This window comes from Engystomops pustulosus, chromosome 6 (genome assembly GCF_040894005.1).
Source record: "Engystomops pustulosus chromosome 6, aEngPut4.maternal, whole genome shotgun sequence".
Lineage (NCBI taxonomy): Eukaryota > Metazoa > Chordata > Amphibia > Anura > Leptodactylidae > Engystomops > Engystomops pustulosus.
In genome coordinates this window covers 139,632,324-139,658,617 of record NC_092416.1, presented here as the reverse complement: position 1 = coordinate 139,658,617, position 26,294 = coordinate 139,632,324, and the positions used below count along the sequence as shown (strand labels likewise).

The following is a 26,294-nucleotide window of genomic DNA, read 5'->3' as shown; positions in this document are numbered from 1 at the left end:
GAGCATGGGGGAGGGGTGGTAGAGCAGTTTGAATGCTAAGGCCGCTGTCACACGTAACCAGATCCTGGTGTCTTTTATTGTTTAAATCCAAGACACCAGGAACTGGTTAACAATCACATTAGTTTCCCTGAAAAAGCATATATGATCGGGCCGAGGACCACCCCAAGTGTGCTAGTGTAACGTTATGAATGCAACAATTATGATTAGATTGGGGTACATTTACTTACATTCCCGTTGTAGTTCACCGAAAGTGCATTGTCTGGCGATCATGCACTGTGCCGCGATTCACTAAGATTGTGTGCCTGTTATCCTGCATGTGTCGCTCCCCCGCTCAGGTCCAACAGACTTCACCATCTTTTTAGTGGTGCATGTAAGTGCTTGGGCTTGTGACGCAATTTGAACGTTAAATCCCTCACTCAGTCTGAATCAGATGGATTGTCCAACTGCACGCCTCCTAACTTGTGTCACATGGAAGCCAGCGCAGCTGCACCGAAGAAGGATTGCGTGCGCCAAAATCCTGGCACAGACACTTCTTAAATACTTGTGCAAGCCGTGTAATCCCCAAAAAAGGTGCACCGTCCGAAGAAAGTGAGCAGCGCGACCCTTTAGTAAATGAGCTCATTTTGTTAACTCAAACAATTCCCTTTAAGCAGCTCTGTATCTATGATGACCTGTGACCTGAAGACCTTCACACAAGTGATCTGCATCCTGTTATATGATTTCCAGCATGCAAAATGCATCTTTCAGAACCTGCTGGGAGTTGTAGTATCACAACAGCTACTTGTTCCCTTTGATAGAAGCCGCATTAGGACCCTGAATCTAGCACTCAATCCCAGATTTGATCACCTCACTATTTAGCCCTTTCTTCTATTTTCTTAATTGTTGCAGATCTTTTTAATAAAGTGACATTTTATTTCACCTAAATAATTTGCAGTGAAAGTTTTAGGAGAAGACAGGACATGGAAGAGGAATCTGCTTCCCCTCTGCTTTGTGGGAAGTTCAGTCTCCTCCCCCATCTCAGATATCTCCAGCCAACTAAATATCCAGCCTGAAGCCCCGCTTTCCACGTTAACAAAAATTCCTTTATAACCAGAGACTTGGCAGTCAATGAAGGAACAGTAGAGAGGAAGCAGAGGCAGCAGCGACAGAGCAGGGCCAGAGGATCTCCTGCAAATATGATTTCCAATAGCCTGGTTGTATGGCTGCAGTTCCTAATCCTGTGCGTCTCCTCAGAATCTGGACCCTTAGAAGATGTCGTCATTGATCGCTACGACATTCCCAAGATATGTCCCAGGGAAGTTCAGATGGGAGACTTTGTAAGATACCATTACAACGGGACTCTCAAGGATGGACAGAAGTTTGATGCCAGGTACTTTACCCTTTTATCTGTAATAAGTCAATCATTTATGGGGGCCCTAAGAACCCTTAGTTGTTTGCGTATGATAACACAGGGAAGGGGGGTATGAAGGCCCAATGTTATTTGGATTGGGAAAAATATAACTATAAGACAGGATAGATCTCATTTTCCCTTGTTTTAGGTTGAAGAACAAAACTAGATGTGTTTATCAGATGTGTACGTTTATAGTGTGTCGCCTTCCCATTCATTAGTGAGGTGGGATGACCGGACCCCCACTAGCACAAAGTGAAAGAAGTACCAGAGATGGCTATGCTTATCGTACACTGATTTTAATGTGCTGACCCATGTGGCCCCCCCAAAATGCCTAGTAGAACCTCAAGTAGATAATTCGTACTGTCACGTCATTCTAGTGCAGACCCTAACCAAAGATCTAGTGATAGGATCTACATTCATACAGCAATAGTAGTAAATATATATATATATATATATATATATATATGCACTTCTTCCCTATAGTAATGCAAAGGAAATCTGTTTTGCTGAAAATATACTTGTTGGCAGCTTTAATCTCTATAATCAAAGTGGCCAGAATTGGGGGGACACAAGAATTTAGTTGTTACATTTTCTGCATTAGAAATCTTCTAATCTTACGTTGCCTGTTCCCTATTGATGACTCTATGTCCCACTGTATACAGAGGAAGTCTCCAGCAGAGGTGTAGAGTAGGGGCTGGATGTATATAGTAGGTGCTATATTGTCTTTGTTGCAGATGTTGCACCCTGCAGCCCATCTCTTGTGCACACTGTAGTGTTACAAGGTGGGTGAGGCGTTCATGTGTGATGGGTGGGATTCAGGCCTCTATTTGTAGACGTGGCTGGGCCAAGCATTGCCTGCAGTGCTGCAGATGTCCCGCTACAGGAACTCTAGTGGTCTGTCTGGAAGATGCAAGTTATATGAAACTTATACAGCATCTATGGAAGCATTGTATCCTCTGGGTCAGAGATAACGTTAAAGTATACGGAATCTTACAGAAAGTGCTTTTTAACTCTTTCCTTTCCAGGTTGCGCACTGCATAGACATGTATGTTCCTGTATATGTATCCCATTTTGTATATTTTTTTTTCAGAAAAAGTCCATATTAAGAAGGTGCTATAAAAGGATTACATCTATTACAAAATAAAAGACCTAGCCGTCATTTATATCCTCTTCATTGCTACACAGTTACACTATATAATTTCAGAAAGCTGGGTATAAAACTTCCCAGGTTTTCTGTATCCATAATTTTAATGGCTGTAGGAGATCGGTACAGTGGCCCGGCCTCACAGATCCTATAATGTTTTAGAAAACAGCAGTATGAGGGAAGTAGCTCAAAGATCATGGAAAAGAAATGAGGTAGGTAACAAGTACAAAGATCCCTTGTTCCAACTAGTGAGGGAAGTGGTAGTACTAAAGAGCACCAGCAGAGGGCCCCCTCAGTTATATGGATTGCTGAGCACAGCTTCCCTGTAATGTAAAGTCATATAGCCATGAAAGTTCCTGACAATTGACAGAACTGGAACTTGACACAAGGCCATGAAAAATTATAATGTTTGTATCCGAAACTCATTTTACAACCCAAGATAAATCTGGCAATATTAATGCTAAATGGAAAGATATTGTAGGGTAATCTATGTCTGTCACTAGTCTCATTTTCATTTGGAACAATTTTGCTCAATGTATGGCTTGTAGTTTTCTAACAGCTGTAGAGCCACAGGTTAGAGATCTGGAAGCCATTAGGTAAATGCTTCAAAGGAGAACTTGGTCCAATTAAATGCTGGGTTTACTCGGTGCTTTCACTTCTAGCAGTGTCTGGTCTTATAGAAACACTTCAGGCAAATCTAATACACTGTATAAAGGTCCTAAGCAAGTTGAGCATGACACAATGATTTTTATTTTAGTTTCCATGTCAAGCCCCTCCTCCTCAGGCTCCGCATTATGCATAACCCTATGTATCATTTTGCATGGAATGTTCCTTTAAATATTAAAAAGCTGTCATTGTAAAATTACCACTCCAAAAAACATCGAAATTGTAGACACATAGGTAGAAGGCAACAGGAATCCTCTGTAACAATGTAAAAAAAATTAGAAGGGGTATGTCCAAAAAAAAAAAATCACCTACTAGTTTCTAAACCCTTTTACAGGGGTGAGTAATAAGTGACTCCCAACATTTCATTTCTATATCTTCACTTCATACATAAAATAGGAGACTATGATAAAACAATAACTGAGGTGTCTTGAGCGCACCCCCTCTTTTCATCCACTACTTGGTCACCCACACTTGCCTTGTCTGGATGTTACAGCCTGGGACCTGTACTTGGCCAAGAATGAATACCAGAGCGAGGAGTGGTAAACGTGTAAGAACCTGAATATATTATACATCATCGCATCATCAGAGCATGTCCAGAACTGTACGGCCTCAGTCTATTTAATAGTTCAGCCAGAGGGGGATTGCAGTCCAGTAACCCCTTCTCTGACCTCCTGTATTATATGTCCTCAAGGGTCAATAGCTTAGATATCTGAAAGAAGAGTGGGGGAGGGGGCAAAGAAGACAATGAACACTTATTTAGTAAATGATGGGTTCAAACAGGTCTTTACAATATAGTTAATTTGATGATTGCTCTATGAGGAGTAAAGTTGTGCTGGTTAACACATTGATTTATCATTAGTGAGTGTACGATGTGCAGGATGCACCAGATTATTGAATACTGGGCACGGTCTTCGGTAATCTGGCGCAATCTGCACTTTTCTGGAAGTGTGCACCATCTTTTTTTGGTGTACCTTAAACATACAGCATTCGACACAATTCTGTAATAAATATGCTGCATGGTCCGAATCTGCACCAGTGTCACGGGTGCTCCCGCTACTCATATCGCGGGCCACGGGCTCACCTGTGCACCACCGTGTTCGCAGGTGTGGTGTTTGCGCTGCTCACCTCTCTCCGCTGTAGATTTCCATCCGTGTGCGTGTGTCGCTGTCTCCTAGGGCGCGCACCGGCTTCAGAAAATTTAAAGGGCCAGCGGATTCTTAATTGCAGCTGGCCATTTCCTGTAAATCTATTTAAACCTGCCTCCCCCATCACTCCCTGCCAGATCTTCGTGCCTTGTGCCTTAGAGAAAGCTTTGTCTCTACGAGAGATTGCCTGCCGTTCCTGTAACTCGACCTTGGCTGCCACTGCGGACCTGGTGGTACCACGCAGCAACGCCACCCCGCTTTGCGGCGGGCTCTGGTGAAGACCGGGTGCCACTTAGACTCCGGTCCCAGGTGTTGGCTTGTGTCATCGTCTGCGATTTTTCAGAGGATCCACTACCATTTATTCTGATAACCAGAATGCTCCTTTAGGTGCCCGGACTGCTCCTTTACATGCAGTTTGCACGTTCTTTTCAGTGCTAAGTCAGACAGAAAACTGGTGCAAACACCTTAATAAATCTGGCCCAATTTACTAAAAAATGTGGCGTTCAGACTATACAGTCCTTGAAAGATCCAAGTTCACATACACCATAAAGCTACATGCACATGAACGGATGCCCGTCTGGCTCATACATTCGCTGCGATGAAGAGGAGGAGGTGTGACCCCTCCCCTCTCCATAGCGATAACACAGGGAAAGATAGAACATGTGCGGCACCGTATCGCTCTGTGCGTCCATTGCGGTCTATGGGGGACGTATGTACGGCCGCAAGCCAGTGGCTGTACATACGTCCCACTGGCGGTCATGTGCATAGGGCCTAACACAGGTTGTCCTCAAACTTCTTCAAACGTATCAGAAAAGAAACCCAATGGCAGATTCTGTTAGGTGCAATCCATACACCTTCCACGTCAATAGCGGAAGTACAAGTTGACAAGCGTCGGTACCTCTCCACTGTACAAGATGCTAAAGTTTTCCTGGTCAACACAATATACTATAACCTGCATGACTGTGGCACCATAAGATGACACAATTTCTCACTTCTTGGGTAGCTTGCGGTGATCAATAAAGCCCCTTAGTGGTTTCAGAAGCAGAAGCAGTTTGGTCGGTCACTTTTACAGGATCAGAAATAAGTTCTGTGCATTAGGTTCATTCATCAGTCATCTTCTAGGTTATATACATTCTTCATACACGCTGTAGTCTGGACCACCCCCTTTTGACTTAAAACTGCTGTCAAGCTACAGAATCGGACCACAATGAATTTCTCTACCGTCTTTTCCAGCTCAAACAAATCAAAGAAACTAATAAAAGTTGTTTTTTGATTTTTTTTTTTGCTTAAACTAAAGTTTAAAGTGAATCCTTTACTCTTTGCAGTTACGACAGAGGGATTCCTGTCGCAGGATTTGTTGGAATAGGCCGCCTCATCACCGGTTTGGACAGAGGGATTTTGGGAATGTGTGTGAACGAGAGACGGAAACTGATTGTACCCCCGCATCTGGGATATGGAAGCATAGGAGTTCGTAAGTATCATTGATATCGTGACGTGTCTATGTGCTGTCCCCTAGTTGGATGACTTCTGGTACGTCACACACTGTACATAAACCGTGTTCTCCTATTTGCTCTTTTACAGCTGGAATGATCCCTGCCGATGCTACTCTCTATTTTGACATCATCCTAGTAGATCTGTGGAACAAGAAAGATGAGGTGCAGATCACCACCTTGGAAAAGCCCAGCCAATGTAACAGAACCGTCAAGGACTCTGACTTTGTGAGATACCATTATAATGGAACTCTCTTGGATGGGACATATTTTGACTCAAGGTAACAATCCCCTTTAAATCTGTTGTAATTATTATAATGTATATGTGTACAATGCATTTGGCAGTTCTACATATGTAACTTTTCCTTACAGCTACAGTCGTTCTAGCACCTACGATACCTATGTGGGGTCCGGATGGCTAATTAAAGGCATGGATCAAGGTCTGTTGGGGATGTGCGCTGGAGAGTGGAGGAAAATCATTGTGCCACCGTTTTTGGCCTATGGAGAAAAAGGATATGGTTAGTACTGTAAGCTAAAAAACCTTAAGAGGTGTTTGACTGTAGACACACAAGTTTCTGATAAATGGAGGTCCAGGGACTCATCTCAAGAATGCGGGGCACATTTATTATGCAGTTTATGCCAGAATTCTGGCTTAGGCTGCACATTTTGTATGTGAAAACTGCTTGCATGTGTAATTATGAAGTGTTCACTCTAGTATTGTGTCATGGCTTCAATTTGCACGCAGAGACACAATCCCGTGTACAGAAAGCGGCGTTCTGGCGTGTACTCGAACAGGCCGCCACATTAATTTTGGCAAGTCTGACAGAAATGTGGAGCACACCCCTTGAACTGGGTGCACTAGATAAAATCTGGTGCACACTGTTCCTGCACATCCAAGATCTGGTCTTCATGAATGTGTCGCCCTCTGCACGATAATAAGGAAAACTGCACGTAGTTTGCCTTACTATTGGTAAATGTGGACCTTTGTGTCCTATTCCTAGATAGATGGTTTTTCTCTATTGGACTGTGCACTACTCTATCTTCTGCAGTCCCATAGATATAAATGGAGACATGTGCTGCATTTATTCAGAGAAGAACCGAATCCCCCATTCTCAAGATGAGCTTGGGTGCCAGTGTTCACACCTCTATTAATAAAACAGTAATCCCCAATTTTGTGCCTAGGGGATATGTATCGGTATTAGAAAAGCCATTTTAAACTAAAAAGATTCAAAATTCTGAGCTGATTAATTTCTAGATGTATCTATATATTGATCATAAATCACTTGCATGACCATTGATTAAAAAAGTTAAAAGGGTTGTCCACTTTCAGCAAATAATTAATATTGTATGTGTAAGGAAAAGTTATACAATTTTCCAATATACTTTTTGTATCAATTCCTCATGGATTTTCTAGATCTCTGCTTGCTGTCCTTGTATAGAAATTGTATGTGCTTCCTTCCAGTGGATAGAAATCTGTCCATGGTCATGTGATGTCACACAGGTGCACGAGCCATCCGCATCACAGAGTGTAATCAAAGCCGGGTTATATAACGCCTTGTGCACCTGTGTGTCCATCACATCTTCATGGAAACACATGAGCTTTCTATACTGGGACAGCAAGCAGAGATCTAGAAATCCATGAGGAATTGATATAGAAAGTATATTGGAAAATTGTATAAATTTTCCTTACACAAACAATAGCAATGATTTGCTGAAAGTAGACAACCCCTGTAAGCACTGACTGCAGCCATCACAAGAAGATTGGGAGCTTACTAATGTTTTTACACTGAATTCAGTGATGCGATAAGGTGCTCCCTCTAGTGGTGGCTGCAGTCAGTCAGTATGCAATTAAGTAAACATCTGTCTATGTATATGGGATGGAAAGCTTTATATTACACAACCAGAGCTTTAAGTATATTTTACAATAATATCCTATTTTAAGTACAATGAAAAAAAAGCTAAATGGCTCATCCCAATAAATGATCTTTATATAATAGTAACCAATGTAACTCTTCTCTCTAGGAACAATCATCCCTCCACACGCCTCTTTGGTGTTCCATGTTTTAATGATAGACTTTCACAACCCTAAAGATGGGATTACAGTACAGAACCAAGTCATCCCCAAGGACTGCAAGCGCAGGGCTGTTACAGGAGACTACGTCCGTTACCACTACAATGGCACCCTCATGGACGGAGCGTTGTTTGATTCAAGGTAACCTGCTGATTGGAAGACCTCCATATAGTGTAGACTCTTTTACTCCATAACCAACAAGGTTGGTGTTATATGATTATATTTAACCTACCTGTTCTTCCCCTCTCTGCAGCTACTCCAGAAATACCACATACAACACATATATTGGAATGGGGTACATTATCCCCGGTATGGATGCTGGTCTACAAGGTGTCTGTATAGGAGAATGGAGAAAAATCATCATCCCTCCCCATCTTGGGTACGGAGAAAAGGGGGCAGGTAAGTGACCAACTAGGACCCAAATAACATTTCTTCTTCTAAAAGTCTATCCCCAGGCATTCATGCACATCTGTCAGTAGAGCTATTATATTTCTACCACCATTTAACACCATGTTTTAGAAGACCGGTCATTGTATAGCTACATACTTACTCTAATATTATCCCAACTAGGTAACAGCATTCCCGGATCGGCTGTATTGATCTTCAATGTTCATGTGATTGACTTCCATAATCCCAAAGACTCGATTGACATTGAGGTGACTTACAAGCCAGAAGTGTGCAACGTTACATCAAAAAAGGGGGACTTCATCATGTATCACTACAATTGTTCCCTATTGGATGGAACGTTGCTCTTCTCATCGTGAGTATCTGTATCCGTATAGTTATACACGCAAGTTACCAATGAAGTCCTGGAGAACTAGAGCTGACATGTAGTGGGATACTTACCGTGGCCAAATTAGTTCTATTATAGGTGATAAGTTTTCTACATAAATAGTCACTAAAGGAGCAAAGCAATTTAAAGTTGATAGAGTCATTGGGGCTCATTTATGATACACTGGCGCTAAGTGCACGTGATGGTGTCCACGCCGGAAAGATTAGAGGCTCCAACCTACTGGTAAATCTGGGCTCACGGCATAGAATTGCGCCCTAGCCTAGTCCTGAACAGACCCCTCAACCAGCGTACAGGGCAGAGTAGTCGGAATCCCCAACTGCACCGGGAATCATGACTCAATCACGGCTTGTATGCCTCAATAAATCCCCCCCCATTGTTTGCAAATGTCTTGGTGTCTATTACACAGCATTGTTGTATTCTATTGGGTTTACTATTGCAAACACAAAAACGCAGCATGGAAACTTTTCAGCTGGTTTCTACCATGGATGGAACCGCTGAAAAATAACAATTTCAGATATTCCATATCTATTCTACAACAGGTTCAGCTGGAAGTTCTAACCAGATTTTGCAGACTTCATAGTGTCATTATGTAGTCATATTTACGTTCTCTGTTGTGAACTACGTCTAATAACATACTTTATACCTTATCTTATTGTGTTTCAGACATTCATATGAAAATCCACAGCAGATCACCTTGGGCATGAACAAAGTTATTGATGGACTTGATTTGGGTCTGACGGGAATGTGTAAAGGAGAGCGAAGAACGGTCATTGTACCTCCACACCTGGGACATGGAGAAAGTGGAGGTGAGTCTTGTCTGAAATATTTTATGCCATTTGGTAAAAGGTGAGAAGTTAAGAGATGGATGAGTGCCGCACTGTGACTCTTCCTACCTCCACAGACCATGGATTATCTAGTCTAAAAGGAATGAAGGCTACTGAGGGGGAACGTGTTGTCTGGTCACTTGAAATGATGATCACTTAAGAATAGCTCAGATCAGTCTTAATGAAAAAGCAACTCAACTTTCATGGTTTCTAATACCAGATTTGGATACCATATGTACCTTCTCTGATGACAATATGGATATTTGCTAGGGTTACATCTAGTTATTAGATTTTTATTTAACACTTCAAAAAGTCGGAGACATCTTTGTTCCAGTCCACCGCTTATTTTGCCACTTTTTTCCTCCCATATCTTGCCATCTAAACTGTAAAATTATAACCCATCAATGCAGTCAGTCTCCAGAGACTACCACTAGTGCTCCAGATTACTGGACAAAGGGCTGCCCCGCTTGTAGACTTCTCATGATAACATGAGCTCATTCGGTTTCCTGGCTCATCCAAATCTTAAAACCAGATGTTTTGTAGATGTTGACTTTCCACAACTTTAGTGTTTTACCAGGGACAGTGGAACAAGACTTATTAAACAAGAGATTTTTTATTTTTGGAAATGTACATAGTGAGGGAGACGGGAAGTTTATGGGTCTCAATTTGTGAAAGAGTGCCCTGCTGGCTAAAAAGTTTGGGAGGAACATAGAGTTTGACTACACTAATGAAAAATATAACCTGATGCGGTTTACAGGTCCATTTATCTTTCTCTGCATACACTGGAATTCATCCTGCTGGACCGTGGAGTTGTAGGTCTTGGCCTTGAAGTGCTAATCTGTACTTGGTTTACCCAAGTCATACATGCCAATATGACTCTTTAGTCTGGCTTCATGGGGTACATAATATTAGACATCTCCCATTTCTGCCCCCACACCTTAGATCAGTGAGCTGAATAGAGGATGAGTTACTCTAAGCACCAGCTGCTATGTTGTATAGGAGAAGGGTATTCATATGCATCTGTCAGCAGATGGATCACAAGAATAACTACAGGACTTGATGCTCACACTCATCGTTTTTGTCTTTAGCTCGAGACGTACCTGCAAGTGCTGTGATGAAGTTTGATATAGAGCTGGTACATAGAGAAGAAGGAGTTCCAGAAGGGTATCTGTTTATCTGGCTTGATGACACTCCTGAAAATCTATTTGAAGTAATGGACTTGGATAAGAATGGAGAAGTTCCGTTAGAAGAGGTGAGTCAATTCAATATAGTTCTCCTCTAACTGATAGAACAAAGTGATCAGAAGCAGGTCACTGCCTCACACAAGTTCAGTACTACTTTACTCCACTGCTGTGATCGGTGGTGGTGTCTGATCTCCTGGAATATACATCTAAATCCGATAATTTTGTATTTTCAGTTCTCTACATTCCTGAAGGCTCAGGTAGAGGAAGGAAAAGGCCGCTTCCTCCCCGGAGTAGACCGCGAAAGGTCCATTTCCGACATGTTTATAAATCAAGACCGAAACAAGGACCAGAAAATCACTGCTGAAGAACTGAAACTGAAGACAGAAGAGGAGGCTGATAGGGTACATGAGGAACTATAGGAGACTTTGGGCTGAAACATCAGGGAGATGTCAGTCCCACCTGCGATTCCACCATCCCAGGGTGGGTCCTTTGTGCACTACAATCCTGCCGGTGTGGACTGTGATTTCTGGAACCCTATTACAGTGAGAGGAGGCTGTGACCTGTTGTAGATCATGGGGTTACATGCTCTTCTAGCTATTAGGGTGTCATTTGGCAGCTCTGCACAATACAATCTCCAATTGTGGAGTAGATGATCCTGATCCAGGATAGATCTAATGGACACTAAGTAGGGAAAAAAAAAGACTATGTAACTGTTAATGAAACTTTATTTTCATTAATTTAATTTTACATTCTTTTGCCCAGGGAGAATTGTATCTTCCATAATATTCCAAAGAAATCCTGAACCTCTTTGCTGTAGCGGTTCAGTCCCTTTCCACAACACCTCAAGGTCACATACTGTTTAACAACAGGACACAAATTATTTTTACAATTAAATTTTCCGCTATTAAAACCAGTGGTTGAATTTTACAATGAAACTGCCCTTATTACTTACTGTATATACTCAAGTATAAGACGAGTATTTCAGCACAAAAAATGTGCTGAAAAACTCGTCTTATACTTGAGTCAAGAAAAAAAAAAAAAAAAAAGTGAAAAGTGAGCGGCTGTGTAGCTGGGACATCACCCACCGCTGACAGCAAGAAGAGGATCTGCTCAGGGCGTCCTTTTTTTGTGCTGGGCAAACTGGGGGTTGGCTGGCTACATACCACATGGGAATGGTTATCTACTGGAGGTTGTGACCAATGCATTTCCCACCCTCGGCTTATAACTCGAGTCTATAGGTTTTCCCAGATTTTGGTGGTAAAATTAGGTACCTCGGCTTGTACTCGGGTCGGCTTATACTCGAGTATATACACTATGTGCAAACCATAAAGACAGAGATCATACTTTTAGCAGGGTTTTATTATAACAGATGCATTTCTGTAAAACCATATGGGGGTTACTGTTCCCCTATGTACCAGAACATGGTGATCCCCATATAGTAAAATTTTACAAGGTAAACATAGCAGATGGAACTCAAAATTGGGTAACAAAGAAAAACCCTGAAATGAGAAATTAATTTCTACAGACTGGAAAGAAAACTGAGCAGGTGACAGCCGCCCAGAAGTGGTAAAATTAGAAAGTAAACTAAACTTTACTGGTTCTCTTTTGGGTCACACAGAAAACCATACTAAAAGAAGAATGGGTATCAAAAACTAGAAAAAATAGAGGGTGGGTAACAACTCATTGCATAGAAACACACATCCCACAGCTAAAGGTCCCTCTGCAACACCTTCAATAATCCAATATCTAGAAGCTGAGACATTGGGGGAGATTTATTCATAATTTCCACCAAAAAAGCAACACATTTATAAAGGTTGTTAGACAGATTTCTAGCACTTCTCGGACTAGCTTGACAAAGGGCCGTGGCTGCGCACCAAAAAGGTGCCAGTGGCAAAAATAATGCTAGAAATTTTGTCCTAGTTTTCAGGCGTAAAGTAAGCCAACTAATAGGAGGTGCAAAGTACAACTAGACAGCCTTACCTACGACCTATCACCCAGCTAAAGGCACTTATATGAATCTGGTGAGTAATAATACTGTCTAGCCTAACCTTACAACACTTTTCAGAATTCTGCCCCGCTGTATTTGCCATCCACAGGATGCCTGGTTTACAGCAACCTTGTCTGAGGAAGAGTATTCTGTCACCTGAAACGTTGGCTTCTGTAATAATGGTGCCTATAAGGGCATGTGCCTAGCCTTATTTTAACCATCAAAAAAATAATACAGGGATATTACACTGACCAAAAATTTATTTAGTGAAGCACCTGCTTACAAAACTAGTAGAATTGATGTGTTGGAGAACGTTTGCAAAAAAGTGATTACACGTCCTCAAACAAAATCTCAATTTTAGCCAATGTGAGAATAAGGAATACTAGACAAACCACAGACGAAAATGATTCAGGAGTCTTGCAAGATGTTGTATTCTTGTAATGAAGAATGTAGGAAGTGATATCTCTCTGAAATTTCCATTGCAAGCCATATTTTTCTGTATTAGGATAGGTGCAGCCCAATTTCCAGAAAATCATTTAGGCCGGGGACATGCAGGTGGCTATGGCCTCAGGGTAAATAATGGTGGATTGGATGGTGCATGTACTAGGAGCTTGAATTTTTTTTCAGAATTGTGAAATACATGTCAACTCCATCTGATACTCCTCTCTACCGATGCCCCAGAGTAGGGCATAGAACTATGAAGTTACTAAAAAAAAAAAAAATAAAATAAAAAACAAAAAAGATTAAAAACAAAAAATGAATTGTGGCGGGGGAATCATAAAAAAAATGCCCGGTTAAAAGCTAGGACCTTTGTATCTCTCACTGGAAACCAGCAGTATCTTTTTTTGGCCCCGCAGGGATATGCTGCACAGTTTCCAGACCCATGCCTAAAAGGAACACTGCAGTCAAAGCTAATTTATTGAATAATACATGGTGCAGGGCCTGAAGGGAGGAGCAGGACTTACATTGTATTCCTGGACAAGAACCTGGAGTCATGCTCCTCCCTTGAGACCATGCACAAAGTATAATTCAATGATCAGCTTTGACTGGAGTGTTCCTTTAAGTAGGTTGGGCAGTAAAGTTTACCAGGATAAGTACAATCCCCCATATTGTACTAAGCTTTTCCCGCCAGCACATCGGCGCTGCGCATCTACTTTATCTTACTTGCATTAATTTCTATCCTCACACATGGACTGACAGATGGGTTTGTAGCAACAAAATCTCAACTCAACCCATTATCTACTAAAGAGGTTAAATGTAGACTCTCCACTGAATTGTTCCTGCTAGCAAACGGAACTGACATTTGTTTTATCATCTAAAATATCTGGGCAAAAGATTACCTTATATTGTATAAAGATATTATAGCCTGATGTATGTCAGTGTCCTGTCCACATTATATGTGATTTACTTTACTGCTTTATCTAATGCAATGTGTGTAGCAACCACAAGGGGGCGCTACCATGCAGGCTCTGCCTCCTCATAAAGAACAGCAGTTACAATAGAAAGGTCTGAAACAGGGAAGAATTAACTCTTCCCCAGTATCCCCCAATTTAGGAGGGTTTAGGGAACATGAATAAATATACAACATCCCTGGGTTGAGCTGGAAAGTATTTGTAGCACCCGGAGGATAAATAAGAGTTGGTGTAGTAGGAGTTTGATGGAAGTGATCAGTTCTTGGCGGTTATGAAGTTGAGAATACCATTCGCCACATCGAGGGTCTCGTCTCTGATCAGGACAATGTCGTAGGACTGTAAAAACTGATCTGTCAGCTCTTCAACCTGCAGGGACAAGGGATAGCTATGAAAATACAGTCAGGGTTTGTATATGGTAATGTATGTATGTTGGTATATGTGTGTATATATGGTTTTTAGATACTGTGTGTGATAATATGAGGTTTTATTACTATAAGTATGTGTATATACGAGTATATAAATGTGTGTATTTGAGAACTGAACTCCGTGTGTGTGTGTATATATGGTTTTTATATACTGTGTATGTGTGTGTGTATAGTGTATGTGTGATAATATGATGTTTTATTTCTATATGTATGTGTATTAGATGTGCCTATACAAGTCTAGAAATGCATGTGGATCATGGTACATTAAAAAAAAAAAAAAAAAAAAAAAAAAAAAAATTATATATATATATACAGGCGGTCCCCTACTTAAGGACACCCGACTTACAGACAACCCATAGTTACAGACGGACCCCTCTGCCCACTGTGACCTCTGGTGAAGCTCTCTGGATGCTTTACTATAGTCCCAGACTGCAATGATCAGCTGTAAGATGTCTGTAATGAAGCTTTATTGATCATTCTTGGTCCAATTACACCAAAAATTTTGAAACTCCAATTGTCACTGGGGCAAAAGAAAAAAAATTGTCTAGAACTTCCATTATAAAATATACAGTTTCGACTTACATACAAATTCAACTTAAGAACAAACCTCCAGACCCTATCTTGTATGTAACCCGGGGACTGCCTGTATATATATATATATATATAAAAATAATGTATTTTTTAGGGAAAGGGGGACCCATTCAAATGTCTGCTATGGGGCCCAGTCTCTCCTAGTTATGCCCCTGTAACTACTACTAATTACTATTACACCCAATACATGATGTGCCTTAGCTATTCTGGTACATAAGGGTTCTATTAATGTATATCCTCACCTTGTCATTAAGGAAGCCGATCCTAACAATATTCTCTACATTGGTGACTCCTTCGGACATCGTGAGGTCACCTAAAGTATCTCCAAGTAGGATGATGTTAGTGCGGTGGCTGATCTGCTGGAAATACTCAGTGTCTCTCAGGACAGAGTTATTCTTGTTATACGTATGAATGATTTCTCCTTTAAATCCATTCATGACACCCTGGAAGGAAATGATTATTTGTACAGAATTATTTATCATATATGGAAAGTTATCAAGGAAAGGGCGTCTGAAAAGCCATGTGCAGGACGGTGACGTACAGGGATAGAGCATTGGGTTTTTCTGCAGAGAGGTTGAGACTTTATGGTCCACTCCTCTACGAGAATACAGGTGGAAAAGAACAAAATATGTTGTATAACAATATGCAGCGACCATGAGGATGACTTGCGCTTCCAGCCACGGGTCATAAAAACGCAACCGAAAACAGAAGATTTGGCCGATTTGTTTCTCACGCTTGTGGAATGGCTGCAGAAATAAAACTAGTAGATTCAGCACCAAGGTTTCATCTCTTAAATTGATGCTGGACACTTTATAGCTTGTAATATACATGTGACACATGTACCAAGTACCCAAATTATAATACTGTTGTTAAAGGAAATCTACCATTTGTTTTTATGCATTTGAACCAAACATACCTTGAAAATTCTGTAGCGACATTGATGCAGAAACATATCTTGTTTAACCCCTGATCCCAGTGGTTTTGTTCAAAAAAACAAATATAAAATTCAGGACCTTGGGAAAGCTGGGTACCTACTGGCTGCCATGTTTCACGGAGCTTCCTGAACTGTCCAGACAGGACTAATCAACCCGAACTGGTCAGGACAAGGCTGGAGCAGTGCATAATTATGGTGAGAGGAGAAGCGCCGAGCCAAACACAAGAGCGACAGAGCCGCATTATCATTATTTTATAAATGGTTTTTTCAGCAAAACCACTCGGTTCAGGGATTAAACAAGATATGTTTCTGCATCAGTGTAGACTCAGTCTAGTTACAATCCTGAAAAACGAATGCATTTTTAAAAGCTCTGCTGCTACAAACAACACATGCAGAGGTGCTACATACCACTTGTGTGCAGCTTTTACATGATCAAAACTTCTGTAGACTCCCGTTAATGGAGGAATACAATTAATTAATGAAACAGTTGGAAGTGATATATTTTCTCTATTAGACAAATACCTTTTACCCCCACAGGTTACTTACATTGTCATCAAAGTTCATGTAGTTGGAGACCACCTTTATGTTGGAGTGATACACCCCAGCCTGGCGAATAATCTCCTCCAGAACATCACCGATGCCAGCGGAGAAGATAAAAAGAGGGATCTCACTTTGGTGTAGGGTGTCAAAAAACTCCTCAAATCCCTCCCTGGGGAACATGAGGAAAATGTATTTAGAGGAAATATAACATGTCATGTACAGCGGAGCTCCAATCACTACTCTACCTCAGTCTGGCCTGGGACTCCTTCACCACCTGTGCCAGCATCTGCTTCTCAATCCTCTGTTCACAGAGCAAAGTGTGAGCTTTACTCCACCTAGAAGACACCAACATTTCACACATGGGCTGGTATTGTATCTCTTGGCACAGTGTTGCACATTGCAAAGGATGAGTTTAGTACAAAAAGGGGTCATATAAAAAAAAAACAAAACTAGTTTTCTGAGGTTTGTGGAATAGCAAATTAAAGCTAGTTAAATTATGCAGCTATTCCGCTACGCTATCCGGATTATGTGGAGGGCTCCCGGCAGCCGGTGCAGGGAACCTGGTCGGTAGCTGGTAGCCTTGCGACTATGGCAGAGTACAGTCCTGGCACAGGTGTTGCATTGATGTCACACACTGCTCGGTCTTCACCAGACGTCTGACTCCTCTAGGAGGACGAGGTGCCGCAAATTAGGGGAGTGGGAGGCGGTACAGTTGTATTATTTTGTGGGGGCTGTATTATATATGCATTACTGGGGGGTTGTACACATATATATGTGTATTGCTGCTGGGCTTTATAGCAACATTTACTTTATTGAAATATATTGTGGGGAGGGCCCCCACCAGTTTGCCCCCGTAGCCTCCACCACCTGTAATCTGGCCCTGCCTCTACTTGAGATGCATCTTATGTATTATTATTGAACCTTAAGTATGGGAATCCAGGCACCTGGAATGACACAACATCCTCCATGGAATGCAACTCCCAAAAATTTTACAAATAATATATTAAGATATTGCTATACATGCAATTGTGTCATTATTCTGAAGATTGGGTTCATGGACTCTTCCTCTTACCATTCCACCATTAGAGGGAACTTTTCTTGACTTGTCCGATTTGGGTCGATCTCAAGAGGGTAGTAGATATTAAAGAGATCTTTTAACTGCAGAAAGGATAAGACAGAACATATGAATAACAAGTTCATCCATAATGACTATAAGGATTTTAAGGAGTTCCCCACAACTACCTAGAACGCTTAAGGCTCATTCCCTACAATGGTGAGCAGTTAGCACACGGCTGCAAAATGGAAGACAATATCCACTTCACAGCTTAAGCTTATAGCCTTAGCGTACATAGATGTCAGGGAGGATCCCGTCTGTATGCAAGTGGGGAGCCGCTTCCAAAAAAGGCTCCAGCCTGGAGAGTTCTGAAATACCAGGTTTTATATTTATTCATTTACTCTTACTGGATCTGTCATAGAGAAATCCAGTGCTGTCAAATTGTGCTTTTTACACTGCTGTTTGTCAAGGTAGGATGCCCAGTGCAGCAGTGTGCAAGGTAACCCCTAAAATCCAATCCCTTCCCTACAGGTAACTGGGTGGACCAATTCTGCTACGTTAAGGTGTGTAGCAATACCAACAGGAATCACCAATCCTGCAATATTCCAGCTTCACTATACATTACAGACTTATTATAAACTTTCTCTTACTACTACTGAAACTAACAGAAAATATGCAAATAATTGATGTCCCTAGAGATTTGTAAGAATTAAACGTAAGAATAAAAAGGAGGAATAGAGCCGGTCATACGCTAACATGAGACCTCATGACTTACCTTCTTCCTGCAGTCGTCACTTATCATCTTGCTGTTGTCAATAATATCTGTGTAGGAGAGATGCATTAGATGTCCAGCAGAAGTGACCACAGAACGTTACAGGAGGCTAGTAGGGGGCGCCAGGCTTATACTCACTATAGCACGTAGGACTCCGTTTCCCGTTGTACTTGAACCGGCTGAGTGTCATATCAAAATCAGAAATCACCTGTTAAATGAGATATGAGAAAAGTAACTTGGGCAATGATAAGGCTTCATGCTGTGAAAGGAGCGCCACCTGGTGTATAACAAAAAGAGAAAATACAGAAAGGAATATTGCATCTGATTCCCTAAATAACTAGCATGAGAAGTCCTCCTTCATTCCTGTGTGGTAGATGGATCTATGTAACTCACCTGTAATTTCTTATCTCCTCCACTCTTCAAGGCCAGGATAAGTTCTTGGACTTTTTCGGGGTCCTTCATTCGGACTGTGTCTTTACTCAGCTCCGGGATCTAAAGATGTGATTATAACATATATTACGTTATCGAATTATCATATTTTCTTTTATCAAAAAAATTTGACAACAAGAACTGATCTTTTCCTCACATCACTTTCTGAATGTTCCTGAAACAAAGTCCTGTAAAACTAGAGTGGTTAATTACCCCTGGATCTGTTCTGGTGCAGCCAGTTGTATATCACCCAGACGCAGAAGTGTTACGGTGGATTACACAGAGACGTGTACCCGCCGTACCGTAGCACGGCGGGCACACATCAGTGCCGGGGAGAGGAGGAGATGGTGAGCGCCGCTCACTATCGCCCCCCTCCATAGTAATACATGGCGCAAGGCAGCATACTTCGGCGAGAGGTAGCACTTGTACTATCTTTCTCTCGGCTACGGAGCAGTGTCGCACGTGTGCAGCACCGTACCACTCCCGTAGGGTGCCGTGAGACCATTGCCGTGTATGGGGGATGTATATACGCTGTATATACGTCCCCCATACGTTCGTGTGAATGTAGCCTAAGGAGGATGAGACTGAGGTCCTGTGATTTCTTTAAACATTCCTGAGATTTCTTTAAACATTCCCGAGATTTAATTATAAAAGGAGACCAATAGGTTCAAAGGAATGAAAGAAATGTGGAGTATTTTTGTTCATATTTTATGATATGTATTCCTTCAAACAAATTAAAGAGGACCTCTCACCCTAAAAAAGCGCACTAGGAGCTGCTTACTAAATTAAGCATCTCCTACCACTACCCCAGTATTAGCAGTGTTACCCTGCTAGCGGTATAGGAACCCTCCAATAAACACTGCACTACACTCACAACTCTGGACCGAGATCACAGCGGTGCAGCATATTCTTCAGAAGGAGGCAGTCCGAGGTGCTTCTTCTTCCCCGGACCACCCCTCCCATGCCACAGGCCAGCAGAGACTACCAGGCTTCATTCGGCAGTCACCACCACCTCATGGATAGTGAGGGTATGGCAGTGGCGGCATGGTTTGTAGTGTGACAATGCTGTATCTGGGATAGCACTAGGATCTGCTTACTTTAGGGTGACAGGTTCTCTTTAAAGGGGTTATCTCGGTGTTAAAAAATACTTAGGGCCAGGCTGGGGAGGGCTATTTAAAAATAATAAACATGTACTTACCTCGTCCGGCGCCGCTGATGTCCCACGCCGCGGGAGCTTCTGGCAGAGAGATAGGGACGGATGGGAGGAGCCGGCCACATCACGGACCGGAAGCTCCCCGTGCACAGCTTCTGTGCCCCTGCAAACAAACAGGGGCACGGATCAAACGGAACATGTCGCGGGACATTGGCGGCACCAGAGGAGGTAAGTACATGTTTATTATGTTTAACAAGCTCACCCCAGCCCGGCCCTCAGTAATTTTTAAAACCCGGATAACCCCTTTAACAAAGCAAAAACACTGGTGCTTTGTTTGGCCCATGTCCCACAGCCGCCCTGTGGTAATAAAAGCTGAATCAAGAACGTCAGGCAAAGCTCAATGGTCCATGCCTGGCCATCGCTGCTGGGGTGGCTGTATCCAAGGACAACTTTAAGGGACAACATGGCCACATTTATGGGAAATTATCTTCACACAGATATATGCATTTATTCAATTAGATGTGTCTATCTGCCACCTTCAGACCATAACCGATCCATCATATGATGGGCGCTATCCGCCACCATCAGACCATATAGACTATAACCGATCCATCATATGATGGGCGCTATCCGCCACCATCAGACCATATAGACTATAACTGATCCATCATATGATGGGCGCTATCCTCCACCATCAGACCATATAGACTATAACCGATCCATCATATGATGGGCGCTATCCGCCACCATCAGACCATATAGACTATAACTGATCCATCATATGATGGGCGCTATCCTCCACCATCAGACCATATAGACTATAACCGATCCATCATATGATGGGCGCTATCCGCCACCATCAGACCATATAGACTATAACTGATCCATCATATGATGGGCGCTATCCTCCACCATCAGACCATATAGACTATAACTGATCCATCATATGACGGGCGCTATCCTCCACTAACTGATCCATTAGGCTTCCATCATGGTTCTTTTAACCAACGTTTGACTTACACCATTTTCATGATTCTTTTGGTAATTTATTGCACATAGATAGATGAGCAGTGTCCCCCTATACATTGTATACAGTGCAGCACTCACCAGCATGTTTCCTGTGCACCAGATCCTGCACTCCCCGGCTCAAGCTGTGATGCGGCGATGTATGACTGCACAGCGCCCCCTGCAGGCGGGATACGAGGCGGTGCACTGACCTACACGGCAGCAGCTGATGACATGTGCCGCATACGTGTCACGGGAAGGGGCGGGGCTCTAGAGGGGAGGGACTTCCTGCATTACAGCGCCTGTCCCTGGGTACAGCAGCAACAAGTCTCACAGTCTACACGGGGAGAGGTGTAATGTGCTGTTTGTGGGACTGCATGTTGGTTGAGCAGAGGGATATTACATGGGACTGTATGTTTGTGGAGCAGAGGGGTATTACATGGGACTGCATGTTGGTGGAGCAGAGGAATATTACATGGGACTGTATGTTTGTGGAGCAGAGGGATATTACATGGGACTGCATGTTTGTGGAGCAGAGGTATATTACATGGAACTGCATGTTAGTAGAGCAGAGGGATATTACATGGGACTGCATGTTAGTAGAGCAGAGGGGTATTACATGGGACTGCATGTTTGTGGAGCAGAGGGGTATTACATGGGACTGTATGTTAGTGGAGCAGAGGGGTATTACATGGGACTGCATGTTGGTGGAGCAGAGGGGTATTACATGGGACTGAGGGGTATTACATGGGACTGTATGTTTGTGGAGCAGAGGTATCATGGGACTGCATGTTTTGATGACATCCACTCAGCACAAACATCGTGGTCTGTATTGGGTTTCACCATAAATGTACAGACACAGATGTGTGATTTCTCCAGTCCTGCATTTAGGGGACAGTTTTAGTTTCTGAATTTTTAATGCTGCCACATGAGTTCACTGCAAAGGGGCCCAGTGAGGCTCTGTCCCTCGGGTCTACTGATACCTGGAGCCGGCCCTGGCTACCTGTATGGAAATGGTACGGATAGAATACAGCCGTTTTCATATTTTCGTTTAAAAGGAGCCTTATGGTCGGGTGCGCACAAATGTGCTTGGTCGTTGGAAACAGCCTGTGTGCTGGTCAGATCCCATGGTGGGAGCACAGAGCCTATTCCTGCACCATGACCAAGGAATAAAACGTAACCTTTATTCACATAAGTTTAAATATACAATGAATGTGAGTTTATGACTAAAAACACAGGGTTGCATCAATGCCGAGTGTCTAAGTGTCCCAGTACTGGTTTCCGGATTTGCCAGCCTAGGTATTCAATGTATCACAGATGCATGAGTGGGGCATACTTCTGTAGTGGGTGTGAATTTTGTGTCTCAGGTGAGACTTTTTTTTTGTGGGGTATATGTATTTAGACTGTCCAGGTAAGTGAGTCCAGGAGAGTTCAGTTCGCACTCCCTGGTCAGATCAATGGGGTTTATCCACCATATTATCCAAGTGGATTGTTAGATAGATATTCCTCTTATTACACTGTATCCCTACGTGGGATCCAAGTGAGGTGGACCAGTGCTATGCCACTGTATGGATTGTGAAGATGGTGGAAACTGATATCCCAATTACCCTGTCTCAGTCATTCCACCCAAATATATCACGGGTAAATAGGTGCCACCATCTTTGTTTCAATCAGCGTGCCAAAACAGCCGAGGTTTATGTTTAATTCCCAGGCCTCTGAGTAACAGACCGATACAGATGTCCTGCCAAATCCCCATATATTATAATACAGTAGTATTTCAGTATATGGTGGGAGTAATCAGACCCCCTAGGGTTCACGTGCCCTAGGGGGTCTAAAGATACAGTAAAAATAATTTTAAAAAAGTTCAAATCACCTCCCTTTCCCTAGAACTGATCTAAAAATAAATAAAAAGATAAAATCATAAACATTTTAGGTATTGCTGCATCCCAAAATTCCCGATCTTTCAAAATATAAAAACTGTTATTCCCGGTGATGAAACTCATAACTGAAAATAGCGTCCAAATTAGCCATTTTGCATCACATAAAATTTTGAATAAAAAGTGATGAAAAGGTCGTACAGTCCATAAATGATAGCAATGAAAAGGTCATCTCATTCTGCAAAACAATGACACAGCTCCGTACACCAAAGTATGATAAGGTTATTAGCGTCAGAATTGGCCAAAATCAATATACTTCTTTTTGTACAAAACTGTGCAGCGCTGCGTAATCTGTGTGCGCTATATAAATAAAGATATTATTAATTACCGTATATACTCGAGTATAAGCCGAGGCCCCTAATTTTACCACAAAATACTGGGAAAACCTATTGACTCTAGTATAAGCCAAGGGTGGGAAATGCATTGGTCACAGCCTCCCCAGTATATAGCCAGCCTGCCCCAGTGTATATAGCCAGCCAGCCAGCCCCTGCCCCAGTGTATATAGCCTGCCAGCCCCTGCCCCAGTGTATATAGCATGCCAGACCCTGCCCCAGTGTATATAGCCTGCCGCCGCTGCCGGACAGATCGCACAGGAGATATACAGGGGTCACCGGAAAGGTGAGTTTAGATATATTTATTTTTTTGACTCGAGTATAAGCCGAGTTTGGCTTATACTCAAGTATATAAGGTTTTCATTTTTTAAAATCTATTAAAACATAATAAAACCTATTTAAATTTGGTATCGCTGTGATTGTACCGAAGAATACATTTGAGGTGTAATGTGGAGCGCAGTTACAATGATAAAAACAGAAAATTATGCAAATGTGTTTTTTTGCCAATTTCATCACAGTTGGAATTTTTTTCCAGCTTTCCAGGATACGCCATGGAATACTAAATACTGTCAAGGACAATTTGTTGTTTGAAAACAAACTCTTTTACAGCTTTGTATACAGAAAAATAAAGTTAAAGATTTTTGAGGAAGCCGAATAATAAAAAAAAAAGGCAGATACTAAAACAAAGAAAAACAAGCGCTCCCTGGTGCAATAAATTTTGGGATACCCCAAGTGCGTCTTTATAGATAAGGTATCACGCTCACCTTTAGTAGTTGTGCATGCAGGCACAACACTGTTGTAGAACACATCGGGTGCTGCCTAGTCCACACCAGAGACGTATGCCACGGGCGACAAGAGCAAAAATTGTCCGCAAGGCTGGGATACACTACCTTCCTCGCAGGTCCGAAAAAAAGACTATTTCCAGGGCGCACACCGATCCAAGATTTTGGTAAAACAGATACGATTTTATTTAATCTAATAAAACCGATTTAAAATACAGACAACGCGTTTCGCGTCCTCTCAATCGGACGCTTCATCAGGTCTAAATTCACATTACTGATAGAGTGATATATATATATCCCCTTAGAGGAAGTGATGTCACAGCCAGTATACAAATTAACATAATACATTAAACAGTCTAAAAAAGCCTGTTGGGGCATAATAAAATCAATATTACATAATATCAACTATTCTTAAGGAACCCAAAGATAATTTTTTATTGTATATAATAAGAACTCACTAGATCGCTGTGGTGGAACACAAACAATTGACTGGAAGTGGTCATACTGAGCAGATCACATGATCAGATCACGTGATTAAGGAAATGGTCATGTGATCGGGGGATGTGTGATCAGGTGTAATACATTGCAACTGTCCTACGGAGGAGCAAACACAGGATCGTGGATTGTAAGTCTATCACATAATGGTTTCAGATACTTCATTGAGTCCATTTGGGCTCAAGGTTTGCATTTTATAGATCCAGTAGATTTCTCTACGGCAGAGGGTCTGGTATCTATTATTATCACTTTGAGGAATATGATCAATTGGCATAATGGTAAACAGAGTCTCATCTTTTTGGTGTTTAAAGAGGAAGTGTTTAGAGAGCCCATGTTTAAGGAACCCTTTCCTGATATTGAGCCTATGGCCGGTGACTCTATCATGCAATTCCTGAGTTGTCCTCCCTATATATTGCAACCCACAAGGACACTCAATTAAATAGATGACATAGCAGGACTTGCATGTCATGGATGTTTTAACTGGAAACACTTGCGATGTAACATTAGATTTAAAGTGTGTGCTATTATCTTTAATAGTTAAACAGCATAAGCATAGTTTGTGGGAGCATTTTCTGACCATAGGACTACTATCAATGCTGGTACTTGTTTGTGTCCCACTTGTTGTTTTATGTTGTTTTATTAAGCTGGGTGCTAAAATATTTTTTAAAGTGGATGCACGTCTGTAGGTGACCTTTGGTTTGGCAGGCAGTACTTTACTTAGAACCTGATCTTTTGGCAGAATGTACCAATGTTTGTTAAGTATATTAGTTATTTCCCTAAATTTGTCATTGTAACGGGTGACAAAATTCAAGGAGTGATCTACCGTCAGAATGGGATTTTGTTCAGTTTGTGGTGGATATTTTGTGGTCAAACAGTCTTGTTGGGTGAGAGAGACTGTTTTTTGATAGGCCTGTTTAAGAATCCACATGGGATATCCCTTTTCCAGAAAACGCTCTTTTAGAATAATGGATTGTTGCTTAAATACAAGAGGGTCAGTGCAATTTTTTCTGACCCTCTTGTATTGGCTGTATGGTATGTTATTTTTCCATTTTCTATAATGTAAGCTATTATAATTTAAATAGCTGTTTGTGTCAACCTTCTTGAAGAAGGTGGACGTATAGATAGAATGATTACTGATGTATAGGGTCAGGTCAAGAAATGTGATGGAGTCTGTTTGATGCTCGGCAGAGGGTGGTCAGATAATATATACTTAGTTTCGAAGGCCCCCATAAATAAATTCGCATAGGCAGGGGCTAATTTTGTGCCCATGGCCGTTCCACATTTTTGGTGAAACACAGAGGTGTTATATGCGAAAAAGTTGTTCTCTAGGACTAGAATGAGTAGTTGAAGAAGGAAGGACCTAAAGTTAGCTGTAAGGGATGTGTCTGCATTAAGATACGATTCTACACATTTAATTCCGATTTTATGTTGTATGTTAGAATAGAGGGCTGTAACGTCTAACGTAAGGAAGGAAAATACAGCCGGTAGCTCTAGACTGTGTAATTCACTAATAAGCTGGTTGGAATCTTTTAGGTAACTGGGGAGTTTTACAACGTATGGTTGGAGGTGTAGATCCACGTAATGGGAAATGTTACTAGTTGCTGATCCCGTACTAGCAATAATGGGACGTCCGGGTGGGGTTTCGCAATCTTTGTGGATCTTAGGGAGAAAGTAAAAGTGTGACATTGAGGGAAAAGGGATAAAAAGAAATCTATACTCATCTTTCGTAATGATATTTG

General features: G+C 41.9%; 2 protein-coding genes across 3 annotated transcripts; one reads left to right on the top strand and one right to left on the bottom strand.

Annotated features, from left to right (window-relative positions):
• Positions 1–1,022: 1,022 nt before the first annotated feature.
• Positions 1,023–11,297, top strand: FKBP10 (FKBP prolyl isomerase 10). Its single transcript, XM_072111365.1, has 10 exons — positions 1,023–1,369; positions 5,671–5,816; positions 5,927–6,116; positions 6,208–6,353; positions 7,858–8,047; positions 8,160–8,305; positions 8,477–8,666; positions 9,363–9,505; positions 10,612–10,775; positions 10,941–11,297. Exons 1-10 carry the CDS (start codon positions 1,176–1,178, stop codon positions 11,124–11,126), a joined length of 1,695 nt encoding a protein of 564 aa, XP_071967466.1. The 5' UTR covers positions 1,023–1,175; the 3' UTR covers positions 11,127–11,297.
• A 117-nt stretch (positions 11,298–11,414) lies between these two features.
• On the bottom strand, positions 11,415–21,256 carry NT5C3B (5'-nucleotidase, cytosolic IIIB). 2 transcript variants are annotated; one of them, XM_072111366.1, is made up of 9 exons: positions 21,112–21,256; positions 18,816–18,914; positions 18,561–18,630; positions 18,426–18,472; positions 17,669–17,754; positions 16,842–16,931; positions 16,603–16,765; positions 15,365–15,565; positions 11,415–14,472 (listed from the first exon to the last, which is right to left on the bottom strand). In XM_072111366.1, the coding sequence occupies exons 1-9, from the start codon at positions 21,115–21,117 to the stop codon at positions 14,362–14,364; spliced, it is 873 nt and encodes a 290-aa protein (XP_071967467.1). In that variant the 5' UTR covers positions 21,118–21,256; the 3' UTR covers positions 11,415–14,361. The 2 variants fall into 2 exon arrangements, with proteins under 2 accessions (XP_071967467.1, XP_071967468.1); XM_072111367.1 differs by lacking the exon at positions 21,112–21,256 and adding an exon at positions 19,726–19,854.
• Positions 21,257–26,294: the final 5,038 nt, after the last annotated feature.